The following is a 20926-nucleotide window of genomic DNA, read 5'->3' on the forward strand; positions in this document are numbered from 1 at the left end:
TTTGAGCCATATGGATCTGGAAGCACCTGCAAGCTGAAACTTAAATGGGATGTGCAATTGGCACAACTTCTGACATATGAAGGATTGCCTCGGCCTCACCCAGTCCAGCAGTTACTCGGGTCTAGCTAAAGACCAAGTGTACAGTCATACTTTGGAAGTCGAACGGAATCTGTTCCAGAAGTCCATTCAGCTTCCAAAACATTCAGAAACCAAAGCATGGCTTCTGATTGGCTGCAGGAAGCTCCTGCAGCCAATCAGAAGCCGTGGAACACCCATCAGACGTTTGGCTTCCAAAAGAACATTTGAATACCAGAACACTCACTTCCGGGTTTTGATTGTTCAGGAGCCAATTTGTTCGGGAGCCAAGGCGTTTGGGATCCAAGGTACGAGTGTATTTCAAAATGCTGATTTCGACCCATAAAGGTCTTCCTCTGTACAAACCTCACATGTACCAAAATTACCACTTGAGACTAAACTTCAAGTGCCCCTCATCCCCTGGAAGTTAGTTAGGTGGTTATATGAGACAGGGCCATAGCTGGTCATGGCCACCCAGCTATTGGAAACAATCCAAAATCATTCTTCATCTGGAAATCTCTGCTTTAACACCCCTCCCTTACTCATATCTCTGGTTTGGACGTGGGTGGCGCTGTGGGCTTGTCTATCAGAAGGTCGGCAGTTCAAATCCCTGTGATGGGGTGAGCTCCCGTTGCTCGGTCCCAGCTCCTGCCAAACTAGCAGTTCTAAAGCAGGTACCGCTCCAGCAGGAAGGTAAACAGCATTTCCGTGTGCTGCTCTGGTTTCGCCAGAAGTGGCTTAGTCATGCTGGCCACATGACCCGGAAAAACTGTCTGCAGACAAATGTTGGCTCCCTCGGCCAGCAAAGCGAGATGAGCGTCGCAACCCCAGAGTCATTCACGACTGAACTTAACTGTCAGGGGTCCTTTACCTTTTTACCTGGTTTAGAAGCCCATTTCAGACTCACCTTGCTGGGGAGATCTTGCTGCTTGGTGCTGAGGTTCTCAGGCATTTCCCAGCAGCGAGTGGAGAGGTTCAAAATGGCAGTGGCAGCCATATGCGCAGCTTCCGCATCGTGGGAATAGTCGAAGCCTGTGGATGAAGACGAAGTGCTCTTCACGTAACTGCTGGAGGGACTGTGGCCGGGGGAAGAGGCCTTTGGAAAAGGTTTGGCTGCAAAAAGGGAGTAACACAGGGGGGGTGATGTATGAAGGTTGGCAAAGGACCAGGTGCAAAAGAATAAAATAAAAAATCAATCCGGTGCAGTAGGCTTCCGGAGCCAGAAGCCTCATTTCCAGGGCCGTCTTTACCCGGGGGTGCAAGGGGTGCGGGGCACCCGGGCGCCGAATTCTGGGGTGTGGGTGTGTGCCATGCACCCGCCGCCGGGGGTAGCAAATGCGAAAACTGAAAAGGCAACCGTTGGGCGGCAACGCAAGAGAATGCAATGTCGCTGTTGCAGGGTCTCGACAAGACAAACCCTGCCGGGTTCCCGACACCCTTAGAGGTTTGTCCTCCCCCTCAAAGGGGAAACTCGGGAGGTCTCTGCCTTTCGCTGGCAGGGCTGGAGCAGGAAGGCGCTTCCCTTGGGCCCGGCGGCGGAGAACAGGAACCTCCTGGCCACCGGCAATCGGGGGACGGGGGACGATGACGCTGGGCAGATTTTTGCACCCCGGCGGCTCATATACTAAAGACGGCCCTGCTCATTTCAGATTTCAGTTCGGGGTATGGGTGGGGAAAGGATTTGGCAAGTTTCAGCAGCACAATCTTGAATACACTCTGTGCAGAATTGAAAATTAGAGCAATAACTCCAGCCGTGTTACCAATACAGAACTTGCAAAAATGCAGTGGTACCTCGAGTTAAGAACTTAATTTGTTCTGGAGGTCCATTCTTAACCTGAAACTGTTCTTAACCTGAGGTACCATTTTAGCTAATGGGGCCTCCCGCTGCCGCCGTGCCCCCGCTCTGCGAATTCTGTTCTCATCCCGAAGCAAAGTTCTTAACCCGAGGTACTATTTCTGGGTTAGCGGAGTCTGTAACCTGAAGCGTCTGTAACCTGAAGCGTATGTAACCTGAGGTACCACTGTATATTAATATATATATTTAAAGCAAACAAAAGGAATTGGTGCTTTGGGATAAATACCTAACACACAGGTGTGGAAAAAGTGGCTGTGGGATGTTTTCTCTCCCTTTGTGATAATAGAACTCATGGCCATTGAATGAAATCAATTAGCAGTAGATTTAGGACAGGAAAAATAATGTGTTCTTTGCACCACGCGTAATTAGTTGATAGAATTTGCTGCCACCAGATGTACTGATGACCGCTGGCTTCGCTTAAAAGGAGATTAGATAAATTCACAGAGGATGTTTTCTCCCCCCCCCCCAAACAGTGTTAGCCACAAGGGCTATCAGAAACCCGGCTTAGGCTACTGAATGTTGCAGGGCTGGGCTATTCACATCCTGCTTCAGGACTCCCCCAAAGCACCTAAATTGGTCACTAGAAATGTGACTAGTTAGACCTTTCGATCTGGTCCAGGAAAGGCTCTTCATCTTTTCTTAACCAATGACACTGCTGTATAAAGTGATGTGAAAAGAAACTGGGCTGTCGAGGAGAGGGAGAAATATATGAGCAGGTCCTCTTAAGGGTGAAAGGTTTAGCCACTAACTGAGTGCGCCATCAAGTTCCCAGAACACTGCAATCTTCTCCATTAAAACTATATTGCTGGATGCCTCTGAGGAATTCAAAGGGGTGGGAAAGAGGAAAGCTTCGCCTCTCTGTCCTTTTTCTTTCCCTCGCCCACCGGAACGCATTTAGCAGGATGAAAATGGGCACACTTCACACTAGCTTTTGCCTTGTGGGAACAACATGCTCCCCTGGCCCTCAGAAAAGCATAGAGCTTTCCCTCTCCCACAACGGAACAATTGCAAAAGGATTCATACGAGTCTCTGTCTCTCTACATATAACCAGCATCTTGCTACAAACAGAACCCAGGAGGAAGGCTGTGCAGAGAGAGCTGTGGATTGCATCCAACCAAATCCTGCTCAGAGTAGACTCATTTAAATTGGTCATTCATTTTACTGGGCCCATTCCAAGAAGGTTCAGAAAAGGGCACCCAAAATCATCAAGGGGGTGGGTCAACTACCCTGTAAAGAAAGGCTGCAGTATTTGGGGGCTTTTTAGCTTAGGGAGAAGGCAAGAAGGAGCTGACTTGATAGGAGTTTATAAAATTACGCAAGGCATGGAAAAAGTGGCTAGATCATTTTCTCTCTCCCCCCCAGTTGTAACACTAGAATTCGTGGGCAGCTAAGGAAGCTGAATGCTGGAAAATTCAGGATAGGTATAGGACAGTATTTCTTCACAAAGTGCATAGTTAAATTACTGCATTGGCCTGAATATAAGCCGCACTCCCTCCCCACTCCAAATTCCGACAGTGGAAAGTTAAATTTGTGACCTTACAAAAATTGGCTTTTACGATATTGCTGCTGAAAAGGAAATATGGTAAAATGGAACAGGTGTGAAATTCTGTGGTATAAAGTTCACGGCGTGTAACGCCTTAAAAGAAAATATTATCAAAATGATTTATAGGTGGTACATGACCCCAGTCAAACTTGCTAAGATTTATCACTTGCCTGACAATAAGTGTTGGAAATGTAAAGAGAATGAAGGTACATTCTTTCACCTCTGGTGGACATGCCCAAAGATTAAGGCTTTCTGGGAGAAGATTTATAATGAAATAAAAAAGGTATTTAAATATACCTTTCTGAAGAAACCAGAGGCCTTTCTCCTGGGTATGGTCGGCCAGTTGGTGCCAAAGAAGGACAGGACATTTTTTATGTATGGGACAACAGCAGCAAGAATACTCATCGCAAAGTATTGGAAGACAGAAGAACTACCCACCGTGGAAGAATGGCAGATGAAAGTTATAGACTATATGGGACTGGCAGAGATGACCGGCAGAATCCGAGACCAGGGAAAAGAGACGGCGGAAGAAGATTGGAAGAAATTTAAAGACTATCTTAAGAAACATTGTAAAATTGTTGAATGCTAAGACGTTGTGGATTTGGAAAATATGAGGTTGTATGCTGTAACCATTATGCAATATGAAAAGAAAGGTTAAAATTATTTATTAGAAATTAGGGAGGGAATTGTTGATCAAAATTAATTAGGGATTGGAATGCAGTAAGGGGAGGTACGAGGAGGTCGGGAAAATAAGTTTTATGAAAATAAGGGATTGAAATTTTACATGTGGTGTTTTTTGTGTTTTGTGTGTGTTTATGGTTTATGTTTTTGTTTTTTGTTGTGATATGTGTGCTTATAATGTGTGAAAAAGCTAATAAATATCTTTTTTTTTTAAAAAAAAGAAATTCTGTGGAATTTTAAGGGAGCGGCTTATTTGCAGGTATTGTCTTTCTGCCCCCCCCCATGAATTTTAAAGGTGCGGCTTATTTGCAGGTGCAGCTTATATTCGGGCCAATACGGTATGAGAACTCATGCCCACAGTGATGGCTACCAACCTGGATGGTTTTAAATGAGGATTAGCTAAATTCTTGGAGGATAAGGCTGTGATGGCTATGCTCTGTAGAGGCAATACGTGTCTGAATACTTGCTGGAAGCTGCAAGAGCAGCGGTTCTCAACCTGTGGGTCCCCAGATGTTCTTGGACTACAACTCCCATCATCCCTGAGCTCTGGCCTTGCTAGCTAGGGGTGATGGGAGTTGTAGTCCAACAACATCTGGGGACCCACAGGTTGAGAAAGCCTGTGCAGGAGGTTAGGGCTGCCATATGTCTGCCAGATTTTGCCGGACATGACTGAGATTTCAAAGGCGGTATTGACGTCCTGGGGGAATTTCCAAAAGGCGGTGTTTTGTCCTGGATCTTAGGCAAGTCAACCACTTTTTTGGGCATTTTTGTAAAAAAAAAAAAAAAGTTTGGGGGATTTGTCTAGAAAAAGCTCAACAATCTTTGGATATTCCTAAAAAAACTCAACAACTTTTGAGGTGTACTGGTTTCTACTTTTTCAGATATGGCAACTCTACAGGAGGGGACAATGCTCTTGTGTTCGGGTTCAGCTTTTGGGCTCCCCATGAGAATAGGACGTTGGTCTGATCCGGCACGTTCTTCTTGTGTTCTTAGAACTTATTTGGATATAACCCTATGTACTTGATTTTCAAAGGCTACTATCACCAGGATCAGGGATGAAGCCTGTACTTACAAACATCTGTTTGAAACCCAGTGGTTGGCTACACGTTGATGTGGGATAGAGAAACTGGGCAGGGAAGGGTTAAAGAGCCCCCACCCACCAACTCTACACTGAGCTGCTTTTCCAAGGCAAAAAAGGACCGTTGGGTTACATTACACATGTTTGCAGGTAACAGTTAATTTGTCCCTTGTAGATAACTAAAACACAGATTTGCACAATGAAATGGATTGACAGAAGAAGGTTCAGGATAGACAAGAGGCTGAACTTCTGCAAAAAAAGCAATCAGTTTATGAAAGCTATTGCCACAGGATGTGGTGACAGCCAATAGCTTAGCTGTGTTTTAGGAATTAGACTAATGTACGGACTGCGGGTCTATCAGTGACTACTAGCCACAACAGCAAAATGGAACCCCCTGGTTCAGTGGGGTAAACCATGGGGATTTGTAGTTGTTGTGTGAAAACAGCAAGCTGGACCAGATCGACTTTGGGTCAGATCCAGCACAGGGCAAGACTTATGCACCACCAACAAGAAACAACAAAACACCCTCCAGGACATTCCAAAGCAGTGTCCGTGACCAGCCCCAACTTACATTTAAAGGCTTTAGGTGAGGTTTCGCTAGTCTGAATCTTTGGGGCAAGCATGCGTTTGCCAAAAACCTGAGCATCAAAACTTGCATAATCGAAGGTGACCTTGGAGTACTTCTCCAGCTCCTTGGCCAAGTTGGCCCTTGGCGTGGCAGGAACCATATTGGGCCTGTAGCTCCCGTACTGAGGCACCTCCAGTTGCTTCACAAAGCACATCGGCCTGAGGAGGACGAGAAAAGAAGAGACTGAGACTCGCGTAGAACGCTTCCATTCCGGGTGTAATTTCGCGGGGAGGCTTTTGAAAGACAAAAGATGAGTTATCGGTGTCGTTCGTGAGAAGGAAAGCAGCGGCTACTTTGAGCACAGAGAGTGTAGAATATGACATCTATTGTGGGGAAACCACGTGGTGAGATTTAGAGATGGAAGAAATACTATAAACAGGGGTGTGGGTGTTTTTTGCAAGAGGATTATAATAGATTTTTTAAAAAATGATTGTAACTACCATGTCTAGTCAATCGCAAGGATTTCCACTTGCACAACAGGAATTCATTCTTCCCCATGCCTGCGTATCACATGTCACCCCCAAATTTGTTCCAGAGGGTTGGAGGATCCCATAGAACAAACTTAAGGGGTGCATTGGGGTAAAGAAAGGGGAGAATATTCTGTTGTGCAAGAAGAAATCTGATGGGAGAGACTTTGTGCTATGCTGGATTGCACCCAAAGTGTAGTAGTTTCTTCCAAATTTATAAGCCCGTGATGGAAGAGGTTTGATGTGTGTGTGAGTGTGTGATACAACCATTTCTAGTCTGGCTGGCAAAATCTGTAGTCAGCTGGTGAAGGGGTAGCACAAGAAAGCATTTTTTTTTAATAGTGCTAAGTGCCTCTTAAATTTTATTATTAATTTTTTTCCATTCTTTATAATCACACTTTCATCCTGGGACGTCGAATAACTTACAAAAAACCTCCACACCATTCAGTCGAAAATCTAACAATAACATGCATCAAAACCATCCTCCTATTAGTTTTGCATAATAACAATAATAACAACAACAACAACAACAACAACAACAACTTATTTATATCCCGCCCTCCCCAGCCGAAGCCGGGCTCAGAGCGGCTAACAACAGTAAAATGATACAACATTCTAAAAACATTTCATTATAAAATTAATTCAAATCAGATTAATGGCAACTGTTAATATAACAGTATATACTTTTGTCCCTACTCATTTATCCTAATTTCCCCCCCATCCTCCCTCCCCTTTAACACCTCCCCCCCAAAATTGTTCTCTCTTCAAATCTTTAACCATGTGCACAGATTATTCATTCTAATTTGGATGCTTGGGTTGGCTTCCCCCCGCGCTATCCAATTCCTATAACTTGTCCATTTATTCAAAATCTTTTGACATTTGCTTTCCCATGTATCTTCCGTCATTACCTGTTCAAATATATCACAATTGTATGTATTCAAAAACATAGTCATTCCACGAGCAAGCATGCTAAGCTCTCTGATCGTTAAATCAGAGACAAGTTCTGCTCCTGAAAGCTACACAGTCGTAAGAAACAAAAGGGCTTGGGGATGTGTTAACAATATAACAGAAATTGAAATATTGGATTGTGGCTTTCTGCCTCTATCCTCATAATGTCAATATGATAGCTGTAATTCTCTGTCAGTTTGCAATGCAGTGTAATCAGTACGGACGCAGTATGTCTGCACTGTGAAAAACCCTTTGGCCTGTAGTCTCAGCACTAATTGATGTTACAGAAGCCATTCGTTGTCCTCTCATGCCCTGCCTAGAAACATCAATTACTTTTTTTTTAACTGTTTGCAGAGACATTTGACAGTAAGAAAAGCATCAGCAGGAACAAGATATGCTGGCACTTCCATAAGTGGTGACTTGCTGTTCTTTCAGAGATATTATATTATTGGTGGCAGCTGGGGGGAGGGAGGGAAGAAGAGCAGGTGGCTTAGGATCTGTTTGTCCACTTACCTGAGTATCCGATCAGAATTTGAGCTGCTCTTTGATGGGTCACCAGTTGGGGGCTGCTGCTTCTCGTGAGATTTGGCTAGTTTTTCAGCAGCGGCGATGGGGCACCCGGATAAGCTGTAGTAAGGAAGGAAAGAAGGAAGGAATGGAAAAATGGCATGAGAGAGGAAGGGAGGAAAGTAATTTTTCTGTGTGTGTGTTACATTTTTTTAATCTTTATTTTATTTTTATTTTTTTAACCAACAACCAAAACACAAACAGTAACCCCCCCCCCAGGCGGCTGATACATTGGGCATACATAATCAATAATAACATATTCAAATCAACAATATGTACAATTTTGTATACGTTAACACTTCTCCACCCACAAGGTTTATTTAACTTTTAACATTTTAATTGCCCCAAATTGTTCAAACCTACCCAAATAATTCAATATCTTAGGGAGGAAAGTAATAATAGAAATACTGCACTCTATGGCAAAGCCTTCAACATTTCTCTGATGAAAATAGGGACATCCTATTTAATAATAATAATAATAATAATAATAATAATAATAATAATAATACCCCGCCCATCTGACTGGGTTGCCCCAGCCACTCTGGGTGGCTTCCAACATATAATAATAATAATAAAACATTAAACATTAAAAAACCTCCCTACACAGGGCTGCTTTCAGATGTCTTCTAAAGGTTGTACAGTCATACCTCAGAAGTCGAAATCCTTGCGAGTCAAACATTTTGGCACCCAAACGCAGCAAACCTGGAAGTGAGTGTTCCAGTTTGCAAGCGTTCGTTGGAACCTGAACATCTGATGCGGGTTCTGCAGCTTCCGATTGGCTGCAGGAACTTCCTGCAGCCAATCAGAAGCCGTGCCTTGGTTTCTGAATGTTTTGGAAGTCGAATGGACTTCCGGAACAGATTCTGTCCGACTTCGGAGGTATGACTTATCTCCTTTGCATGGGGGTTGCATAACTGCATATCTTCCAATATTTCTCCGATGAAAAATAGGAGTGCCCTAACATGCCCTCCATCATTTCTCTGATGAAAATGGGGATGTCCTAAGGGAAAGTGGGACATTCCAGGATCAAATCAGAAACTGGGATGGCTTCTGTAAATCCGGGACTGTCGCTGGAAAATAGGGACTTTTGGAGGGTCTGCTACGGCAGACTTTCCCAACTTGGTACCGTCCCAATGTTAGACTGCAATTCTCACCATCCCTGCCCATTCGGCATGCTGGGCTGGGCTGATGGGTGTTGTGCTCCAAAAAGATCTGGAGGGCACCGAGTTGGGGAAGGCTACTCTAGAGTGTTCAGAGTACTTCACATGCATTGGCTTGCTGTAATCCATGCAAGAACTGGGTATAATGGGTCAGTAAGTATTATTCTGGGATGCAGGTGGCGCTGTGGGTTAAACCACAGAGCCTAGGACTTGCCGATCAGAAGGTCAGCGGTTCGAATCCCCGCAACGGGGTGAGCTCCCATTGTTCGGTCCCTGCTCCTGCCAACCTAGCAGTTTGAAAGCACGTCAAAGTGCAAGTAGATAAATAGGTACCGCTCCGGTGGGAAGGTAAACGGTATTTTGGGCGCTGCTCTGGTTCGCCAGAAGTGGCTTAGTCATGATGGCCACATGACCCGGAAGCTGTACGCCGGCTCCCTCGGCCAGTAAAGCGAGATGAGCGCCGCAACCCCAGAGTCGGCCATGACTAGACCTAATGGTCAGGGGTCCCTTTACCTTTACCTTTTAAGTATTATTCTAATATTGGAAATGGAAGAAGGGTGAGGGATACGGCTTGCCTAAAGCCATCTAGTGACTGCATGGCAGAGGTGAGATTAAAATTTAGTGGGAGCTGGCACAGTGAGTCTTTCTAGCAAAACTGGACTTTCCCCTTTCTTCTAAACAAAAAAACTTTCTGACAGTGAAAGCTCCTCCCCACTGGAACGGTCTCCTTCGGGAGGTTCTAGACTCTCCTTCCTTGGAGGTTTTTAAGCAGAGGTTGGATGGCCATCTGTCATGGATGCTATAGCTGAGATTCCTGCATTGCAAGGGGTTGGACTAGATGACCCCTGGGGTCTCTTCCAACTCTGATTCTACTTCCCCTATATAAGTTCTGGGGTGTCAGAAGTACCCCTAGAACAGCACACAGAGGGAGGAGAGGGGAGGTTGTTCCATCCGGGGAGCAGAAATTCTTGCACCAATGACTTCATGACCAAGTGGGGATTTGAACCCTGTGCTCTCAGGTTCTAGTCCATCACTCTAACCATTACACCACACTGTCTTCCTAGAGTTCTTCTGCTATGTGGCAGCTACATAAATCAAATGGGTAACGAAATACGGAGAAAGCAAAATGACACACAGAGAGGGATCTGAAATACTTTCCTTGAAGCTTGAATTTGTTTTATTCTGGATTGTTTCATTTGATGTGTTCATGCTTTGAGGGTTTTTTTTCTCTTTAAAATATAAAGCGGTATAGAAACGAAATGAAAAATAAAACAATGGCGACAATTGTAACAGTGCGATGTTGAATTCTACCCTTTGTTTCCCCGGAGCAATATGAAATGTAGATAGCAGCTTTATGAATGCCATAGTCCAGGACTTAAGATGAGCTGGCCACCAATCTTACTTTTGGGAAGCAATCTATGTTTGCGTAATCCAGCAAAAATGTGTTCAGTTAATTAGGGCTGGCAGGCTGCCACCTGGACATACTCTATAAAGAAAAATTGCATGGCGTGGGGCAAAAATAAATTCCAATTTGCTTCAGCAGGAGAGGACTGGATAGGGCGGGCAGCAATCATAGGCTGAGATGAGCCACAAAACCCTTGCAAGAAACTGGGCAACAGAATTAAAGTTAAAAAGAATTCTCCACATTGCAACTTGACAACCATAGTCAGCTACATTGATTTAGGTCACTATCCAATACACTCATTCCATTACTCTCGTACAATGGAACTTTCCCCTCTTTCATCTTTGAATGCACATCCTACACCCTCCCCAAATCTGCTCCAGAGGGTTGGGGTAACCCCCATAACAATTTTTTTTGGGGGGTACATGCAGGGAGGAGGAGGGAAAGCAGAAATCCTTCTGTTGATAGAACTAGCCACTTAGCACGATTTTGGCTGCTTATACCCCGGCGTTATTTTCTATACGAGAATCAAAGCAACTCATGGGATCTGATGCTCAAATTACTGCATGCAGTCCATGCTCCTGATACCTTGATGGCAGGACTGAACCCGGATCCATCCCAAAAGCAGCTTGTGCCACTATTGTGCCAAAAGTTTGCCCTGTGCCTGCCACACTTGATCATTTACCATACAAGGGAATCTGAATATCACCTGCAGGAAGGGGAGAGGAGGATGTGGGGGAGCTTTCAGGCCACAGGGACTGAGAAAGGGAACATAGTCTTTGCCCTGCACATCAGCAACAGTGGAGATTTTAATTTCACTTTCCTTCACTCACTGGCTAGTGCTTCAAGACAAATTGATCTTCTCAATTAATTGAAGAAACATATCTATTTTTTTTTCTTCTGATCTAGGCCCACAAAAAAGGGTACGTTTCTTGTCCCCAGCCCAATGCACAAACAACGTTTAACAAACTGAGCAACTTTGTGTGCCATGTGTGACACCTTTGATCCAGTGAGTTCAGTTCCTAACCTGATCCTGTTGCTCTTAACATTTTCCAGGGAAACAACGATTCTTAGAGATTGCTTAGATTCTTACATGCATTTCCATATAACACATTCCCTTCCCAAATAGGTCTTACAATCTATAGAATCTGTTTCTGAAACCGCTTTGTATCGTACAAGAGAATTCCTACACTGCAATTAAGCCATGCAAATATCATTACGTGTTGACCATTCCATGCACATACATTTCACTATATGCCTACATGTGGTAGGACAGAATTGTTATCATCTTTCCTGTAGGTTCGCACTGCTTGTATCTGGGCTAGAAGTTCATAGATGTACAATCACCAAATGCTACGCTTTTGTTATTGTTATGTACTGAAGTTCTCACCCTGGGCCAGCAGGGGGATACTGTAGATAGTTATGCAAATAAGGGATCGAAAGTGATGTTCAGTGATTGGATAGTTTTAGAAAATTGTTACAGTTACATTGTACTGGAGCTCTATATAAGCAGGCTGACCGAACCCTTCAGTTTAGTTCTGTCCTAGCCTGTGAATAAACAAGAGCTGTTTGAAGAATCGCTGTGTTGTCTGATATGTTCACCCACAATTTAACAGTTATCTGCCTTTTTCTGCCCCAAAATGCCTTCTTGAACCCAAGACTTCTGTTGTCCTATCCTGAACAGTTTCTAAATTGGCTCTAGGATAATTTTGAGCTCTTGCTGTGAACCACGTACCTTCGGTGAGTGTTGCGGTTGCTGTTCACGTGGCCTTGTCCGGTGCACCCTGGCGTCGGGCATTTTAATACATTCTCGTGCATGGCCAAGACTTTATTATAAAGGAAGGAAAGGAAAGGAAAGGGGAGGGATGCAGAGGAGGAAGGGGAAAAACCACAACACGATTAAAGAAAGAACGAAGAGAAAATAGATGGCTCATCAGGTCTCAGAAAACAAGCAGTTGTTTGGGCACCTCATTCCATATCCTTCAGCTGCACCAACCAAAGCTGGTAAAGCGTGTTCTCCTTCATGGAGAGCATGTGTTGCGGTGGGGTCTGACAGGTCAACCCTCTGTTGCTGGGTGGCATCGTATGGATGGCCATAGCAGTGATTTGGCTGTTTGAGCTACTGGGGAAATTTTGTTGTTGACAATTTGTGGGATGGACCAAGGGTTTTATATACTGAGCACGCAGCATTGAGCGTTCTCTTTCGCTGAGTGCACTGGATTACCCGCCCGCCCTCCCTAATTTAGAGCTTTTTGCATTTGACCTTGCTATGCCTGTCATGGGGTCGTCTGCTTTTGGGGCAGGGGCCTGGTAGGAATATTGTCCATTTGGCTGATTGGCTGGTGCCATTTGGTTTTTGCCCACTGCGTAGCAAATCGCCACAACTTGTAAGGTTGCGGTTAAAGGTAAAGGGACCCCTGACCATTAGGTCCCGTCATGGCTGACTCTGGGACCAGTAAGGGAAAACAATATTGGGGAGAAAGTGGAGCTGGGCACCATACCCTCACCTCTCCCCACATGCTCCCAGGGGCTTGTGCACGCCAGGGATTCAGATGAAAGCATGGTGAGCCCCTGGAGTCCTTTAATGAAATTCCCTTGCAGCAGCAGCATTGTAGGGGCCGGCACAGCCCATCCACCAAGCAAAAAATTAACCAATGCGTGGGTGGCGCTGTGGGTTAAACCACAGAGCCTAGTACTTGCTGATCAGAAGGTCAGAGGTTCGAATCCCTGCAATGGGGTGAGCTCCCATTTCTCGGTCCCTGCTCCTGCCAACCTAGCAGTTCGAAAGCACGTCAAAGTGCAAGTAGATAAATAGGTACCACTCCGGCGGGAAGGTAAACGGAATTTCTGTGCGCTGCTCTGGTTTGCCAGAAGCAGCTTAGTCATGCTGGCCACATGACCCGGAAGCTGTACGCCGGCTCCCTCGGCCAATAAAGCGAGATGAGCGCCGCAACCCCAGAGTCGGCCACGACTGGACCTAATGGTCAAGGGTCCCTTTACCTTTACCTTTAGCCTGCATAACCCTGGGCTTGTGCCCCAAAGCCCAACCCTCTCTGCAGAACTCCCTGCCCTGGAAGCCACATGCAAGGTGTCTTGGTCCCATAATAGAATGAGTTTAAACGTGAATTTTAAAAATAAAAAAAAGTCTTATTATTATTTTATTTCCTACTACATTGCGCTTCTCCTGCCTATCCGTTTCAGGTACTTTTAAGCATTTGGAATTATCTATAGTCTCTTATTTTGTTTTGTTTTTTAAAAATATTTTTAATCTTTAGGATTACTACCTCCTGCGGTGATGACCTTAAAAGCAAAGGAATTAATTTATTTTTCAGTTCTTTTTTCTAAAAAAATCACACATATGAGAAAATAACTGATGTCCCCTTGTCTCATTTCCCCTCAAGTCTAAAACCTTTGAAGTGAACTGATAAGGCAGATTTTCACTTTATTTTCATATATGCACACAGCGATTCCTGTGATGTTGTTATGAAGACATGAATTAAACCCACAAATAACAAACATTTGCCCTTTGGGGAGAAAGTATATGAAACTTTCCAATACCAATTTATATTTAATAGCAGGAAAAAGTTGACTTTTCCATTTCCTTTGTGTTTTGCCATGCCTGCCTCATACATACTGTTTGCATTTTTTAAAAAGAGGGAAAAGATAATTTGCAAACATCTCTCTTTCCCTCTTTAACATTTCATGGAAATCAGTATGAATGAAGTGTCTGATTCATTCCAGACAAGATGGAATACTTTCTAAGAAACTGTATTTTCAGAGGTGGCTTATCCTCACTTTGTGTTTAAGGAAACAGGGGTGTAGCAGGCTGAGAGCTATGGCAACTATCTTATGAATGCTAGCAGCCGAATTCAGCAAAAGTTGATCAGTCTGAAATTCCACTTAATTCACTGGAAGACAGTTAAGTACTGTATATGCATAAGCACCCTCTCCCTTGAAAACAGAGGAATGGGAAAAAATGTTGCAATCCTCGCTTTTGGCCATTTTGGGGTTGGGGGGTGGGAGAGGGAAAATGAACCCCCCAACATGAAGGTGCCCAAAGAACTTTCTCAAAGTTTTTTTTTTTGGAAAGGCTTATCACACAACTTCCTTTAGCTTACAACTTGTGTGGGTGTGCACTAAGAGACAGTGGTTTGCCTGAGGCGACTGAATGAATTCATAGCTGAAGTGAAAAACTAGCTTAGCTCACAGCTCAGTCTCTTAACCAGTGTGCTACAGTGCCTAGCATAAACGAGTACAATGATGTTGAGATCACAAATTAACATTAAGGGCATTTTGTAAGCCATTGACATGTCTTTTTTGAATATATGGGTGAGCTAAAAGGGGGATGGGTAGTTTTAAAAAACATTTTGGGCAGCAATTTTTTTTAAAAAAATCCTTTTGGCGATTTTCCAGACATTGTTCCACAAGAGGGCAAACATGTTTGCCCATTGAAAGCATTGGAAATGTAGTGAATGTGGCCCAATTTTGATTGCAGGTGGGTTGATTTAAGTTGAGTCCATTTAAATTATTGTTTTAAACCATGATTTAAATAACCAGGAAACTACACCTGCTCGGTGTAAACAATTGATTTAAATCGACTTTCTCATTTTGAAATTCATTCATGACTAAGCAGACATACTGAGCGGTTGGTATAACAGCCTAAATGCTTACTGCATTGCAAAATTATGCCTGCTTAGAGAAAACAGATATTAATTTGGGTCTTCCTGCATACATGCAAGCATATTAAGGAAGATATCACTTTATCGAAGGGCGCAGTCCTTTGTATTTGGAAGCAAATCCCATTTTCTTCAAATGTGACTTATTTCCAAGTAAGCAGGCATGGGATTGGCCTTCAAGCATCCAGAACAGCGGTTCTCAACCTGTGGGTCCCCAGATGTTGTTGGACTACAACTCCCATCATCCCTGAGCTCTGGCCTTGCTAGCTAGGGGTGATGGGAGTTGTAGTCCAACAACATCTGGGGACCCACAGGTTGAGAAAGGCTGGTCCAGAACATTGCAGAAGCAACTAGGCCACAGGCCCTCCTGCCTTCCCTGCTTGCTCAGCTGCCACTCAACTGTTCTGTTCTCTTTTCCACTTTCACCTTTGCCTCGCTGCACCTGGAACACCCCGTCCCCCTTCTCCACATTCATTGGAGATGATGGATTTGTCATTCATTCATTCAGTCATTCATTCAGCAGTAGTATTTGTTGCAAAAGAAGAAGCTGGACCGTTTCTGTCCTGTAAATAACTCCAAGTCGCACTTACTCTCAGGAGGGATCCTGTCTTTGTGCGGGCAGCCAGACAAACTGCGGTGGTGAGGGTACAGCCCTGTGACATGCCCTGTGCCATCACAGCCAGGGGTTGGGCATTTGATTTCTCGCTTCTCGGGTCTTGAAGGATCTAGGAAATGCAGGGAGGAGAGGGTGCAGGAAGAACATCATGAGACGTGCAAAAAAAGTCCACGAGAAAATCAAACCAGTCTTATTAAGAATACCTCTGAATCTGTTTTTGCATTTCACTTCAGGTGAAATTTACTTACATGACCAGCCTTCCCCAACCTAGTGCCCGTCATGGTGGTTGGCGCCAATGGCAGTTGTCTTCTAAAACATCTGGCAGGCACCAGGTTGTGGGACACCAGTCCAGAGGGACAGTAATGTACATCTCAACGACAACAACAAAAGATCAGTGGGAAAGAGTCAGCCAATAGTACCAAACAGCTCTGGGAAAGATAGGTGGCTCTTCAGATATTGTTACCTAGCACTACCCCTAAAACCCATGATAGAAGGAAGCTGATATGCAGGTTTAGGTTTCTTACAGTCTGATTCTATGGATCAATCTAAGCTGCAGTCATGCAAGTAACCACTTATGCTACTGGATTGCAATAAGAACAAAGAATTTAAGGAATGGATTGATGGATTATCCCAAATCACTCTAATCCAGCATCACCCACGGTAACCCCCAAGACATCCTTAGGAAGCAAGGTGTTATTGAGATAGTCACCCACCCCCTGGGTGTATTTTATGCCACTGTGGCTCATATGCATCAATTGATCTATCTTCCATGAACTGGTATAACCAGTGCTGAAGCAATGATTCTTCAACATCAACTTCGTTGGACTGGTCATGTTGTGCGGATGCCTGATGATCGTCTTCCAAAGCAACTACTCTATTCCAAACTTAAAAATGGAAAGCGTAATGCTGGTGGTCAACCAAAGAGGTTTAAAGACTGTCTTAAGGCAAATCTAAAAAAAAGTAGTATAAACACTGACAACTGGGAAACACTGGCCTGTGAGCGCTCCAGTTGGAGAACAGCCTTTACCAAAGGTGTCATGGGCATTGAAGACGCTGGAACTCAAGACGCAAGGGAGAAAGGTGCTAAGAGGAAGGCACGCTTGGCAAATCCACACCGTGATCAACTCTCGCCCGGGAACCAATGTCCCCACTGTGGAAGGACGTGTGGATCCAGAATTGGCTTCCACAGTCACTTACGGACTCACTGTTAAGACTGTGTTTATGGAAGACAATCTTACTTGGCTATGAGTGATCGCCAAAGAAGAAAGAAGAAGATAATCTGGGCTAGAGTCTGTTGGCATGTCTAATGGCAATGAGTTTCCCAGGTGAATCAGAATTGTATGAAGAATGCTTAGGGTGTTTGTTTGCCCCAAAGCTTCTTGTGAACTACTTCACTGAATAGTCCCAGTGAGTGTATGGGAAACTCTATTCTCCAGTATCATTATGACCTACTGTATATGAAAGAGTGTGTCTCTAAATGCCAGTAGCTGGGGAGAGCTATTGTGCAATCATCGCTTGTGGGGTTCCTGCGGGCAACGGATCAGTTGACCATTGTGATAACAGAATATTGGACTGGATGTTGGGCAACTGATCCAGCAGGGCTTGTATGGAGGGAAGATTCCCCAGGTGCTTCCAGATAGGAGCTTAAGACTGCTAATGGGTCAATGAGATATTGCTGGCAACAAATGTTTTTTGTTTTTAATCTTATCGGATTTCCCCCAGAAAGGGTAAAAAGGTAAAGGTACCCCTGCCCATACGGGCCAGTCTTGACAGACTCTAGGGTTGTGCACTCATCTCACTCTAGAGGCCGGGAGCCAGCGCTGTCCGCAGACACTTCCGGGTCACGTGGCCAGCGTGACAAGCTGCATCTGGCGAGCCAGCGCAGCACACGAAACGCCGTTTACCTTCCCGCTAGTAAGCGGTCCCTATTTATCTACTTGCACCCGGGGGTGCTTTCGAACTGCTAGGTTGGCAGGCGCTGGGACCGAACGACGGGAGCGCACCCCGCCGCGGGGATTCGAACTGCCGACCTTTCGATCGGCAAGCCCTAGGCGCTGAGGCTTTTACCCACAGCACCACCCGCGTAAATTTGGATTAAATGCAGGAAAAACACAGGTTGACATTTGGGTGACAATGACTTCATTTGGATGCTGCAAAAAACTCATGAGAAACACTGATCCCACAAGCAACACCCATCTGGGAGCAGCACTCTCCCTAGAGTAGGAGTGGGGGGGGGGATATTCAAGCGTATGCAGACTCTGAAGGTTTTACTCCTTTGTCACTTATAGGAGCACACAGTAGGGTACTGAGGTCAACACAAAACAGCAGCCAATGAAGGTTGCAGAATACAATATGGCAGCACCGTTACAGAAACAACCATTGACCAAACCATTGCAGGGACCATTTGCTTTTTCCCATTAGGCTTCACAAAGACAGCGTGACAGAAGATGAGTTACTTCTGTTCCACCACCCTCTGATTATTTTGTATTTACTGGAACCATTCAAACTTTGCATGGGCCCTGAGAACGGTGGGCTGGAAGGGACACAGGGGCATCCAGATGTTACAGATCTATAGGAATGGGGCTCCCAGACCCTACCAAACTCATTTTCATTGCCACCAGGGTGGGGTGGGGATAGCAGTTTATTTGCCACTGGAAGGACAACGTCCTCACCTTTGCTGTAGTAGCTCTTTCTGATGGAGTCCAGGGCTTTGTTTTGCTTGTCCTCGACCTGGAAAAGTTTCACATGCTCCCCGGCCAGCTGCTGGCCAGGCTCTCTCACAACCTTAACCTGTTCAGCTTTCAGAGCAATGGCCTGTTCCAAGAGACCCAGGTTTCCCCGGGTCATCATGTCATACATCTCAGATTCATCAGTCACAGTGGATTTCTGGGAGTGGCAATCATCATCCTTGTCATCGTCTGATCTCACCTCCACAATGACAGAATACTCAGGCTTGGAGCCGACTATCTGTCCTTCACAGTGGGTTTTTGGGGAGTCCTGAGATGTGTGAGGAGCTTCTTCACAGATCACTGCAGTCGATGTCTCCTCCTCCTCTTCTTCCTCCTCCTCCTCTTCCTCATACTCTTCATCTTCCTCCTCCTCCTCCTCCTCTTCATTGTCTTCCTCCTCCTCTTCCTCGTCTTCCTCCTCCTTTTGCAATTTGCAAGACTCCTCATAGCTCACCTCATCATCCTGATGTTCCAGGCACAAATCACTACTGCGTTCACTGGTGACCTCAACGACTTCTTCCGCATCCTCCGTTTGGATGATGATCTCCTTTTCACATTCCTCCTCAACTGCCTCCTCTTCCTCTTCCTCTTCTTCTTCTTCCTCCTCCTCCTCCTCCTCCTCCGCTGCTCCTTCATGTAGCAAGTGCACGTCCTCCCCAGTGTTGGAGACCTGTCCTTCGCTTTTGGACACCTGCCCCTTGCCTGCAAGAGTTCCTTCTGATATTTGGCCTAGAAATAAAAGAGAGTTGGCAATTATTTCTTGATAAGATATGATATGATACAATATCTTTATTGTCATTGTCCCATACAGAACAATGAAATTGAAAAATCTACATAAGACTTTCAAAAACCCCTAAAAACTCTGAAACCCCATTTAAAAATACAATATACTATAGAGACTCCTTATACTGTGTTTAGAACCAGAATTGCATTTGGGTAGAAACTGTTTCTCAGGCAGCTAGTCCTAGTCTTTATAACCCTGTACCTTCTTCCAGAAGGCAGAAGCTGAAAGAGATCATTTCCGGGGTGCGCACTATCCTGCGCTATCTTTGCAGCTTTCTTATGGCACCTGACAGCATAGATTTGATCCAAGGTGTGAAGAGTGCACCCAATTATTCTCTCTGCAGTCTTTACAACCCTGGACAGCATTGTTTTTCCCCTGACCATGCAGCTCCCAAACCACACACACAGACCATACGTTAATACACTCTCCACAGTACAATGGTAAAATGCCATCAACAGGTCCTTTGAGAGATTGTTTTTCCGGAGGATTCTCAGAAAATATAACCTTTCCTGTGCTCTCTTCATTAGGTCTTTGTTGTTTTCTCTTGTAGCTGGTCTGGAGCAGGCTGGGTGCCATATTCTGTTGTGACTTGGGGTTTTGGCCCTTAAGCTAGGGTTGCCATACATCTAGAATTTCCTGGACATCGTCGGGATTCTGCTGTTAGAATCAGTGACCGGACGGAGATTGCTGAAATGTCCGGGAAAATCTGGACGTATGGCAACCCATGTCCAACTGCCCCCCACACTTTTTGAAAAGTGGCAACCCAACTTAAGCAGGGAAGAAATAGCTGCCCCCCCCACATAAACATTTAAATAGCCCATATTAAAGGTTTTATTGAAACCCGTGCCTTGCTATTACACTCCTGGTGTGGCCATATTTATAGCATTCAGCCATGGCAGGTAAACAGACCGTTTTCTTTCCTAAAACTGTTCCCTCTGATGAGATGAACATCAGTGCCTGACATTTATTTTCCACAGGATGGCTCCAGAAGTCATCAACTAGATACTTGTGTGCTTTGTCTAATGCCTCTCTAGACTGATATTTATGTGCGGAAAATATCACACGGAAGGATGTTGTCAATGGAAACATACAGCGTTGCCTTCATTTACATGGGGGAAAGCAATGAATCTGGGCTCCCCAAGCTAAGCACGGCAATAACTTTGGTTATTGCCAATAGTTCTCTCGTTGCTGTGCCAACGAGTCTTTGGGTGAACTGGTGCCCATTGCAGTTAATGAAAAGCTTCTAGTGGCTAATGACAGAAGAGGTGCTAATGGATTGGTAACATGTTGAAAGCACATACGGCAGTACCATTACTGTAACTAGGGTCAAGCGAAAGGTATGTCTGTCTCCCCCTCCGGCCCCCAGGCACAACGTGGATAGTGCAAAATAGGCACCAAAGGTCTCGTGAATATTGGAAGTAATTAAAATTAAATAGCATGATGTTGAGTTTATTTTATTTTATTTATTGCAACTCTTTCCGACTTTTTCCTGCAAGGAGCCCCTCCTCATTTAATCCCCACAGCAACCCTGTGAGGTAGGTTAGGCTGAGAGGTAGTGACTGGCCCAAGCTCACCCAGTGAGTTTCATTCCACCCATAGCAATGTTACTACTCAGACTGTACCTTCCTCTGGTTGAGTTATTTAGAAACCTTTCAGGTTTAGAGATTCGTGGCTGAATACCTGAAGCATCAAATGTTCCACATTTTAAATGTTCCTT

The 20926-nt window shown here is 44.8% G+C and overlaps 1 protein-coding gene across 1 annotated transcript in view; it reads right to left on the reverse strand.

The window, feature by feature from the left end:
- Positions 1-20926, reverse strand: part of MYT1 (myelin transcription factor 1) — a 175328-nt gene that overhangs the window by 56277 nt on the left and 98125 nt on the right. The window contains exons 7-12 of the mRNA XM_053391721.1: positions 18369-19154; positions 15671-15805; positions 12140-12230; positions 7789-7902; positions 5804-6018; positions 983-1107 (exon numbers count right to left, since the gene is read on the reverse strand). Of these exons, the coding sequence (XP_053247696.1) occupies positions 983-1107; positions 5804-6018; positions 7789-7902; positions 12140-12230; positions 15671-15805; positions 18369-19154 (1466 nt within the window). The remainder of the gene's footprint in view (positions 1-982; positions 1108-5803; positions 6019-7788; positions 7903-12139; positions 12231-15670; positions 15806-18368; positions 19155-20926) is intronic.

This window comes from Podarcis raffonei, chromosome 6 (assembly GCF_027172205.1).
Source record: "Podarcis raffonei isolate rPodRaf1 chromosome 6, rPodRaf1.pri, whole genome shotgun sequence".
Lineage (NCBI taxonomy): Eukaryota > Metazoa > Chordata > Lepidosauria > Squamata > Lacertidae > Podarcis > Podarcis raffonei.